Genomic DNA, 12,294 nt, shown 5'->3' on the forward strand with positions numbered 1-12,294 from the left:
GGCCTCTCTGCATATAATTTATTCATAAATAAATAAAATTTACTTGAAATAAAAAAAATAAACTCATATCAAAAATATGCAACTTCCTCAGTACAAGCAACAGTGGCACAACTGTTATTCTTTGGAGTTTGAGTGGCATTGTTCCAACCCCCTTCACCTACGCTTCCCACTTCACAAACTAACAAAAGCCACAACTCTCTCTCTCTCTCTCTCAACCCCATCCTACCTCCACAAAAGAAACTGGGAGTCTGTCCGAGTTCAGAAAAAGAGAAAGAAAAAAAAAAGAGAGAAAAGAAAATGGTGCCTCGATAACAAATCCCTCATCATCTTCCTCCTCGAATCGTAGAGAGAGAGAGAGAACACAGCCAAATCAAGAGAGAGAGAGAGAGTGAAGGAGAGAGAGAAAGCTTCACAATGAGGAAAGATGGAGGAGCAGCGGCAGCTCCGAGCCCTCCTCCTTCCTCCCTCTTCCCATTTCCAAGCTGGCTCGATCTCAGACCCTTCATCGCAACCCTAATTCTCCTATAACCCTGCATCATGGCCATCTACCAATTCCAACCCTACCCCTCTCTCCTCAATCCCTCCTCCTCCTCCTCCTCCTGCCCCCAACTCCACCACCGCCGCCGCCGTCAAACACCAATCTCCTCTCCACCTCACCGCCGCCGCCACCGCGCGCAATCCCAAAGCAGAAGCTTTCCTCCTCGCTGAAGACCGCCTCCTCAAACCCTAACCCTAACCCCAACCCCAACAAGAGGACCTTCACCCCCTACGGCTCCGCCGCGCCGCCCTCTTCGTCCAAATGGGCGCGTACCGCGCGGCGCCGCACCTTCCTCCGTCGTCGGCCTCGCCTCGAAGCCCACCCACGTCTTCTCCAAGCCCTGGTTCAAATGCCCGAGTGGGTCCCAGACTCACCCCTCCTCCCGCCAACCCTGCCGCCAAGGCCTACCAAGAGCCTCACCCGACTGGGGCTACGGCCGCGTCTACACCGTCGTCGTCGTCAACTGCACCTTCCCCTCGAACCCTAACCCCAACAATTCCGGCGGCAAGCTCATCCTCTACGCCTACTACTCCCCGAACCCCAGAAAGTTCGAAAAGTTCGTAGCTTTAGAGGAAGCCCCTGGTTCTTACGACGAGTCGAAGTTCAGACCCCCGTTCAAGTACGATTACCTCTACTGCGGATCTTCTCTCTATGGAAATCTGAGCGCTAGCAGAATTAGGGAGTGGATTGCTTACCATGCTTATTTCTTCGGGCGAAACTCGCATTTTGTGTTTCATGACGCTGGCGGTGTTTCGCCGTTTCGCCGGAGGTGAGGGCCGTGCTCGAGCCGTGGGTGAAGGCGGGGAGGGCGACGGTGCAGGACATCAGGGACCAACAGTATTATGATGGGTATTACTATAATCAGTTCTTGGTAGTCAACGATTGCTTGCATAGGTACCGGCATTCTGCGAATTGGACTTTCTATTTTGATGTTGATGAGTATATCTATTTGCCTGATGGGAGGAGCTTGGAGTCTGTTTTGGGGGGATTGAGTAACTATACTCAGTTCACCATTGACCAGAATCCGATGTCGAGCAAGCTTTGTGTTGATGATCCGAAGAGGGATTACTCGAGGTGAGAAAAACTTTGATTTTTTCTGGATCAAATTGTTTGAAGTTGTTTAGATCTGTATGATATGTATGTCACATTTTTGCAACATTTGATCAAATCTGCAAATTGGTATTTTTTTTGTCTCTATGGATTCAATAGCCTCTTGTATATCGGTAGATATTTACTACTACAGGATAGTTTGAAGCCAATCAATGTGGAACATCTGGGTATTTTAATTCATTCGGTTAATTAAATTATCTATGATGGGATATGGTTAGATTAAACTGTAAGCGTTAGAGGATTGATGAGATTACCGCACTACTACTAACGACAACTTGATGCATTGAATAGATCTTTACAGTGAATTTAATTCTCATTTCTACGGCAGAATATATTAGAGTAGCATTGTAGCCATGACAGGGATTGAAGAGATTTTACTGCATCACTACTATTATTTCCTAATCTCCTACCTCTTATACTGTTAACTAGGCTCTGTTTTCATCCCTGAAAACTCCTCACTCTTAATTATGTTCCACAGAGAATGGGGTTTCGAGAAGCTAGTCTTCAGAAACTCAATCACCGGAATCAGAAGAGATCGCAAGTACGCAATTCAGGCCAGAAATGCCTATGCCACCGGGGTTCACATGTCAGAAAATGTCATTGGGCGGACAACCCACAAAACTGAGTCCTTGATCAGATACTATCATTACCATGACTCGATCAATGTATTGGGCGAACCTTGTCGCCAATTCGTCCCGATGCCATCCAAAGGCAATGTTACATGGTTCGAAAAGGTCCCCTATGTCTATGATGACAACATGAAGAACATTGCCGACAAAATCAAGAGGTTTGAGGAGCAAACAATTGGATCCTTCAGAGCCTAAACTTGTTACATTTCACCATTCTTTCGGGCTACAGCAAAGAATTTAGATTTGATCCCTCTTTTCCTTTGTAAAGGTATGATTTTGTTTTCATAATGTTGTAAATTGGTTCGCTGTGTTCTTTCTTCTTTTGAGGCCCTCAATGTTCTTCACTACGTCCCTCTTTTGGTATATCAAAATCTATATTTGTAGTTAGTATTTTAATTGGATTCTCTCTTTGACGTGGTTGACTCTTTTAGACTGAGAATTGATGTGGGTAGGGATTTTTTTTGGTGGAGTGTGTGTGGGTATATATATATATATATTTATTTATATATTAGAGAAAAGAGGAGAATAGAATTGCTTTCAATTGCCACTATTATTTTTATTGTCACACCTTTCCGTTTTTGCTTCGGTGTCCATGTGAAGGTGGTGGGGTTCAATAATTGTGAGGAATGGGGTGTAGGTCCCCTGCCATGAGAGCGACCGTTGTCTGCTCCTTTTGCGATGCATGTGGTGTTTAGCACGCATCATGGGTTGGTGTGGTTGGGGGATCCTTTTACATCGTCTCTCATTGACTGCGGTAGCTTCCCATGACCACTTAAACAGCTAGCGTTCCAAGTAAGTTAAAAAAAAAAGAACCTTCTGTATTGTGCTGGAAAAAGCGTCGGAAAGTCCCTTGTTCATGGTCGTCAATCTTTGAATTATTGGACTATGGGATTCGCTGTTCACACATCCAATGGTTTAAATGTATTTATTTGATGCATATTTAGTGTCATGTACCAGGACCACCAGTGCTTTATCTTTGTATTTATCTAAAGATAAATTATTATTTTTTATAGTACACCAGCTATCAGAGACAGTTTCTAGCAATTGTAGATGGTATTATATATACTGAAGTGGTGTTGGGCAGCTTATGCTCTTTAATTCTCCTTTGTCATGGCTGGGTTTATCGGATCATTGACCGCTGTATTTATCTCCTAATTTGACCGTCATACCTATATTTCAATTGCTTGGATGACCGGCCATGTAATTAGATACTAATTGGATTGCTAGTCACTTCTAATATCTTTCGTCAATTTAATAAATTGTATGTTCTCATTCATTTTTAAGCAATACGATTTACTTAATATGTCACAAGTTAATATTTTCAAGAATATTCTGATAAATGCAATATATTTACCCTATACAACTTGCCTGACGTGTCATAAGTTTTTATTTCCATAAGTGAAGATATTACAGGTGGGAATAAACCTGTTATGTCAAATGATCAATACTTTCCTATATTATGTCACTACAATTCATTATATCGATTGCCAAAAAACATTAGAAGTGATTAATAATCCCATAAGTATTTAGTTACATGCCAGCTTCCAAGAAATTAAAAATTTACTTATGAATGCCCAACTAAGTGATACATATAGCGACAAACAATCAAATTAACCGGCCATGGCCTCATAAAGGTGGATGATCTAGGGGTTTTGCTAACCATTGCCTTTGGAGAAGTGATTGAAAAAAGTGAAGGAGAAGAGAGAATTAGTAGAAACTATAGGGCTCTACTCACCCTCACATTTCTCTATCTCTCTCCTTCTTAACCATTGCCAATCCTAAGGGCAATGGTTAGCAAAATAAGAATATTTTTGCTAGCCATTGCTTTAAAGGCAATTGCTTTAAAGGCAATGGTTAAGGAGGAAAGAGATAGAGAGAAGAGAGGAAAGAGACGGGGGGGGGGGCGGGGGGGGGGGCATTTTGTCTCCCAGTCATTGTCATGGAAAAGGAGTGTAAGTTACATAGCATATGAGCATATAGATGCCATCATAGCCTCGCCATGCGTTTGGCTTGATGAGGGCTAAAGGATGTTATGAGTTCTGATGAGTGGTTTTGGAAATGGCGAAGAGCTTATTACTTATTAGCGGTGCATTTTTCTCTCATTATACTTGATAGGTTGAATTACAAAACATTTTTCCCACTTATCTCCAAATCGCCCATGACATTCCATCTCTATTAGGGGTTTTAGTTTTCTTTTTTGGGCAAAAATGTGTCAGGCCCAAAAACAGAAACTTCATGGTGCTGCCAGGCCCCTTCTACTTTCTGCCCATGTGTGGTTCAGCCCTTGAAGTGTTGACATTTTGTGCCTGCAGCCCTTTTTAACAATTATTCAGATGCCAGCCCTAAGGCCTAAATCCCCAAAATAACCTTATCCCCTTTCTAATCCTTCAACCCAGTTCTCTCTCTCTCTCTCTCTCTCTTCTCTCTCTTCTCCCCCCCCCCTCTCTTTAAAACCATGGCTTATCTCAAGCTCCGTCGCTCTTGGCCTCGTCCTCCTCGCCGCGCCACCTCCGCCCAGGCTCCCAAGCTCCCCCGAGTTCGCCGCGCCTCCCCTCTCTCCTCCGCCGACCTTCGTCGCGGTAGCTCGCAGTCACTCTCCGGTTCTAGCCTGCGACTACGCCGGAGTTCGCGCCTGCCGCTGCCACTTTTAACCCTATAGATATGGTAGGCCGTGAGGAGGATGACAGAGAAAGAGTGGATGATGCCCAAGAAAATGAAATGAAGTGGGCATGCAGGCCCACAAGGAAAACTGTCTACTTTATAAATTATTTATTCATCAGTGACCTTAACATTCCAACTTATCATAAATTAGAACTAACATGGAATAAATTAGATTAAAATTAGGAACTAATATGGTTCAAAATTTAGGAACTAACGTGGTATAAAATAGAACTAACTTGGTATAAATAGAACTCAAATTGTATAAATTAGAGCTAAACTTGTATAATTAGAACTTAATGTGGTATAAAATTAGAACTAACGTGGTTAAAATTAGAAACTAATTTGTTATAAATTAGAAAAAATTAGAACTAATTTGTTATAAATTAGAACTAAACTGTTATAAATTAGAACTATATGGCTTAAAATTAGAACTAACGTTGGTATAAATAGAACCTAACTTGGTAAAAATTAGAACTAACTTGCGCGTATATAAATTATAACTAACGTGCGTATAAAATTTAGAACTACGCGTATAAAATAGAACTACACGCTACAGAATAGAACTAGCACTGTGGGAATTTGAGAATCTAACACGCTACCAGAATAGAACACACTGTGCCTAGGACAAACGTAAGATTAAACTAACACGCTAGCGATTAGAACTAACACTGTAGCGTGTTAGAACTAAACAGTAGGTTGAACTATTAGCCGTGTTAGAACTAACATGTAGCCCGTGTTATAAAACTAACATTGTAGGTGTTAATGTGCTTAATGCTTAATAGCATTGTTTGGCTCGATCCACTGCCAAAATGGGTTAACCAGCTTACACTGAGATCTCACAAGTTACATTATAACACTACAAACTCTTCACCTCACCTACCCATGCTGTGACTAATTTTGGGATGCTAAAATCTAATCCAGATACTGCGACCTAACATTTGTTTCAGTTTTATGATCCTAACAGTGCTTGTTAGATTCTGATTTTGGATAAAAACATACTTTATTATTGGATTTGGGTTATACACAATCTGAACTGAATCTAACTTCACTATGTCCCTACAAAACAAAAATTTTAGATTCTTTCTCAAAGCTTCAAACATTGTTTTAGTTTTTTATTTTTGCACTTGGGACTCTTTGCCCTAAAAGCTTACAGTACAGCTATGAGTATCTTAAATCTACAGGAAGGAATATACACAAGGCCATTGTAGAAAACATGTACTCAGAAATGTAATTTACGTGGTTGAGCATTATTCAAAGAACCATTCCCTGAATGACATGCTTGCCTAAGCAAAACAACTCACATAAAAAACATACAATTGCTAAGATATAGTCACTGATGATCTTTCTTGTTATGTGATTGCTTGTCTTTTGCTGAATCTAGATACTTAAATTATCTTATTCAATTGATATATGGCACCAACCTGTAACAACCTGTATCTATAATATCAACCAAACTAATGAAGCACCCACATACTGACAGCTGACATGCCAAAGATGATTAGATACCTTTAACTTTAATTGCTCGAGCTCTAGTCTTAGAGATATTTCCATAAAAAAAAAATTTGATAAAAAAAGATTTCCAACTTAATCTTTTTATATTCTCCTAGCGTTACACATTTATCTCATAAGCCGAAAGAGAAGCTAGACATCCCCTATCTTCAAGTGGCAAAAAAGAATCTTATAGCGTGCATCATCTTAATTCTTAACTAATATATAGCATTCTAATTTTTGGTGTCTTACATTTATTTGCAACAGCATCCATGCCATTCCACTGCGCTATTCTTTCTCCATGAGCTATGCAGCGAAGTCATCATGTACCCCACGTCCCCACACTGAACTTCATTATTTTCCTAAACCTGTAGCGTGGCTCTATAAGAGCACAAGCCAAACTTACATGTTACCGAATTAAGCTTCACAAATATTATACCAGTGGTATGCAGTAAGCATGAGGATAATGCGACTTCATATCCTATAGAAAAAAACATAGTTACCTTTAGAGTACAAATTAAACATATCAGCTGAAACACAGAAGCCATATGTTCAGATATATTTTTGAAATTGACAGCGCTTACTGTATATGCAAACTTTTTTCCTAATCTCTTTCCTATTTTGACAGGACAAACCGGGAAATTAAACAAGGATTACACTGCCACCATGTGAACAAAAAAGTACTCAATTGCGAGGGAGAAGGCAGATACATGTGTTTCCAGCCCAAGCAGCACTCGAAGTGAAACAAACAAGATGCTGCCAGGTAAATCGAGCCAGAATATAAAATTTGCGACCCATAATCATATCAATTTATAAATTACAAATCTTAAAGGAAAGACGGTATAACCTTCGATGCCTGCCACGTTTGCGAAATGGAAGTCGCCGTACGTATGCCTTCTCACTACTTAAAAATTATATATCTAGGGGGATTTGCTTGCATGCTTAATCTCGCAACATGGGTGAGCTGCAAGAGAAGATTTGTTATACAGTTACGATACATCAATAACCATAACTCAGATCTCTACCTAGGAGCAAGCCTCAAACGTACAGGTGTTAGTTTCTAACCGACTCTACAATGTTAGTTCTAACACGCTACAGTGTTAGTTCTAACACGCTACAGTGTTAGTTCTTTAATCTGTACATTGTAGTTCTATTCTATAGCGTGTTAGGTTCTATTCTGCGACAGTGTTTAGTTCTATTCTGATTAGCGTGCTTATTCCTAATCTGCACAGTGTTAGTCCTCTATTCTGTAGGCGTTAGTTTCTATTTTATTACGCGTTAATCTAATTTGATACCACGTTAGTTCTAATTATACCGCGTTAGTTCTAATTTTACAAGTTGTTCTATTTTATTACCATGTTAGGTTTAATTTTAACCATATTAGTCTAATTATTAACAAGCTTAAGTTCTAATTTTTCTAATTTATAACAAATTAGTTCTAATTTTAACCACGTAGTTAAAACATTAGTTTCAATTTATACCACAAGTTCTCCTAATTTATAAACAGTATAGCTTAATTTATTACAACGCTTAGTTCTATTTTATACCATATTTATAGTTAGCTTTCTAATTTAAACCATATTAGTTCTAAATTTTATCTAATTTATTCCACGTATAGTTTCTAATTATGAAGTTGGAAGTTTAAGGTACTTGATGAATAATAATTTATAAAATTACATATTTTTTTCTTGTGCCTTGCCAGACCCCTTCATTTTTCATTTTTCTTGGGCATCATCACTTCTTTTTCTTGGTCATCCTCTCCGGCCATACCCATATATAGGGTTTAAAAGCTGGCCAGGCCCAGCGGCGACTGCCGCTAGTAGTCGACGGGCTAAGACGGAGAGCACGGCGAGCCTTACCGCCGACGGAGTCGGCGCGTGAGGAGGAGGAGGGGAGGCTGGCCGGCGAACTCGGCGAGGTGCGTTGGAGCCTGGGAGGAGCGTGGCGACGGCAGAGGGAGACGAGGCCCAAGAGCGACGGAGCTGGAAAGCCCATGTTTTTAAGAGAGAGGGGGGGGGGAGAGAGATTAGAGAGAGAATCGAGTGAGACGAGAGAGAGAGAGAGGAGAACTCGGCTTTGACAGAGGATTAAGAAGAGCGGATAAGGTTATTTTGGGGCATTTTTAGCTTAGCCTGATCTAATTAATTGTAAAAAGGCTGCAGCACAAATGTCACACTTCAAGGGTGAACCACATGGAGAAGTAGGATGGGCTGCCAGCACATGAGTTTCTAGTTTTGGGCCTGAGACACACTTTTTCCCTTCTTTTTTAAAATATGCGGGTTCTTGTGTTGTAATAGCAAGGTGCAGCTTAACCGATATTATGAGCAAGTAAGGGCTTGTTTGTATTGCACGAAAATAACAAAGAAGTAACTGAAGCTAAATGAGTTTCTCTATTTCAAGCAAAAAATTATGTTTGTTTCCTCTGAAAAGACTACTTCAGCCTACTTATATATAATGCAGATGTGGCGTCTAGGTGGCACGTCCTTATTATCTAGATTTTTTTTTCCGTCCTTGAAAGTCAGAAGTAGAGGGGAAGCGTAATAAGTGGGGTCCATTAAATTTAGAGATTACCAAGGTTAGATGCCATCTTAAATATATATATCAATTTCTATCCAAACAAATAAAATAAAAGAAGATGATCGAAGTACTATTTTCTGTTACTTCTAAAAATATATGTCTAAAAATATATGAAAGCCAGAACCAAATAAGTTTATTTTCGTTACTTTTTACTTTATAATTAAGAAATTACATCTTTGATTTCGCTTCTTACTTTTTTTAATAGTTATGTCCATCAACGAGCTCTAAGCGTTGAGTACTTTGGACTTCTGTCCTTTGTTGTTACAGCGAGAGAGTTTCTTTTATTTCTAATAGACTCTTGCCTTTGGGATTTGCTGGATTCTTGTTGATATTCATTACCAAATCTATCTGTAATACGCGTGCTCCACGTGCAATAGCCGACTCTTTGTACCTCGTTAATACTTAATTCTATCGGATTGAGCCTTGTATTCCCTTGTACAAACATTGATATATAAAACTGTTCCCTATTAATTTACCGTCGTCTGTGAATGAACCTTCCTTAGTTGCAGAACGCTTACGATTCCCACAAGAGTCCACCATGTACGAAAAGTACTGCTTTTTTCTTTACTAGTTTCTTACACACGTGCAATGCCACGCTGATTATACCAATGATTAAGCTATTTTTGCAGTTTGCTGCTTCATTTTTTTCTTTGAACTCTTACATTCCTGATTTATTTTTTTATGTCTTGTTTAAATGGGATTACACCCAATTTAAATTTTCATGTGATATTTGAATTTTTTCTTTTCATCTCTTTTCGACAACAAAACAAATATTAATTTAAAATTAATTTGAATTTCATATCATTTTTGACCGATTTATGAAACTAAAGCTTTATTTTTGAGAAAGATATAGCATCTGCAAAGTTGAAAAATATTAAAATAAGTGTCATACACAGAAAGTGATATTTAAACCAATATGGAAAATGAATTTGATTTAAAGTATTGTCTATAAACGATACAAAGAGAAGAATATGAAGTTTATTCCAATCATATGACTTAGAACTTCATAAAAAATACTATAATTAAAGATTAATGCTAACATATAGTATACTTTTATATGATATAAAACTTCACATAAGAACTTATAAAGTTACTGAAAAAATTCACTGAAACTCTTCCTTCTAAAGTTCCTAATTTCACTCAAAATAATTAAACTATTCTATAACAACTATTCATAAAATATTGTTTTTATTTCTTCTATTTTATTTTTTATGAGTTTAAGATCAATCCTTCTTACAGGTTTATCATTCTAATTATTTCATTTCTTGGACAATTCTGGTATTGTCTTCATCATTCTACATCAAATTGTGACATCAGGCCTTAATTTTGTATTTTTTATGCCTTATTATCTTTCCTGGGCTCCCGTTAATTTTTTTATCACTTCATAACTTACAAAAGAAGTCAAATGTACTTATGATGTTCAACACAAACCCCATGCCTCAAATATAGACTTTGATTTTTTTTCTACTTCTCAATGACAATAAAATATTAATTTAATATCATAAACATTCTTTGTGTTCCTAATTTATTACTAAATAAATTGAAGCTATCTCTTTATTCCTCCTAAATGAATTCTTCTTGATGTGCATCCAATTAAGGAATTCTGTTATTTCAATAATCATTACTTTTGCTCTATCCCTGTCATTTCCATAAAGATTTAACTAAATACCTGATTATTCAATTACCAATTCTCTTAGAATTTATAATATTCAATATTATTAATTGAAAAACACAGTATGAAATTTATGAAACTTACTAATTTTTCTTATGTCTTCCCATGGGAGATTTTCTTCTTTGTTAGAAATAAAGTTCATTAAATTAATTTTTTATGATAACTCGATTCAGTGCTTCATTAATAGTATGTCTCTATGTTAAGCCAATTCAAGTGCATTCATTGACGTTTTCTGAATTTTAGATTTATTTTCATCACTTTCCCATTTTGCAATGGAAATACTCAATTTTTTACAAGTTCTCTAAATATTCTCATAGTTCTCTCCATACTGTAATTCACTTGTATCTTTTACCTTATAAATATTATTAATGTCAAGATTAAAATTTCTAAATTACAATCAATTAGATGCTTTAAGGCTATAATATTATAGTGTTTTATATTTCTATGGATTTAAACATCATCATATCCATCCCGAAAACCAAAATCAACAATCCACACAAACAATGAAAAAAACAAACACCAATAAAAAAAACAAAAAAAAAAACACAAAAACAAACACAAAACAAAAAACCCAACCAACACAAACCAAAAACACTAACCCACCCACCCCACCCAAAACCCACAACACAAACAAAAAACAACTCACAAACACAAAACACAATCACACAACCCACAACACCCTCACACCACCAAGAAACCCCCACAACCAACACCAAACCCCCCCCAACCACCACCCAAAAAAACAACAAAACAAACAAAAATCACCCAACCCAAACAAATAACAACAAAAAAAAAAAAAACAAAACCAAAAAAAAAACAAAAAACAAAAAAAAAAACCAAAAACAAAAAAAAACAAACCAAAAAAACCAAAACCCATACAAACAAAACACAACAAAACAACAACCCAAAAAACCCCAAAAAACAAAACCAACCTCAACAACAAAGCAAACAGAAAACAGAAAACACCACAACACAACAACACCACAAACACACACACCACCAACAACAAAAAACCACAACACCCGACAAACCCACAAACACCAACAACAAACAACAAACCAACACAACAAAAAAACCAACATCAAAACCCAAACACACAAACCACAAAAAACAAATACAATCCGCAACACCACAACAACCATAACACCACAACCCTAACACCCCAACACACAACAAAAAACCACTCATACAATCTAATGTTAAACGAATGAATAACTATTGTCCAATCAACCACCCAAACTTAAAATTCAACTTAACAATTATACCATTGAAATTTTACTTTATTTATATAGTGCCGATAATTATTAATCTATAATTATTTTTAAAAGATTTTTATCCAATTTAACCGGACAAAAAAAACCAAACACCAAAAAAAAAACCACCACCGACCCCAATGTTTTAATCATTCTTATATAGTTCTTATCAAGAAATTAACCAAACCAAAAGATATCAACTAATAACTAACTTCTAGGATTGCACTTGAAAATGCAAAAGCAGATACGTAAATCCCTCTAATCTAGAACATATTTAATATATATAACTAAACCTATAACCTATAAAATATAATGAATACAAACAATTACACTATCTATTCTCCAAGCTTATACTCTCCCTCTTTT

General features: G+C 37.3%; 1 protein-coding gene across 1 annotated transcript; it reads left to right on the top strand.

Moving 5' to 3' along the window:
• On the top strand, positions 217 to 2,690 carry LOC109840998 (galactan beta-1,4-galactosyltransferase GALS1-like). Its single transcript, XM_020409839.1, is given in 6 exon segments — positions 217 to 600; positions 603 to 779; positions 782 to 827; positions 830 to 1,287; positions 1,290 to 1,612; positions 2,127 to 2,690. Coding segments are annotated over 6 exon segments (1,413 nt in total). The 5' UTR covers positions 217 to 537; the 3' UTR covers positions 2,473 to 2,690.

This window comes from Asparagus officinalis, chromosome 5 (genome assembly GCF_001876935.1).
Source record: "Asparagus officinalis chromosome 5, Aspof.V1, whole genome shotgun sequence".
Taxonomy (NCBI): Eukaryota; Viridiplantae; Streptophyta; class Magnoliopsida; order Asparagales; family Asparagaceae; genus Asparagus; species Asparagus officinalis.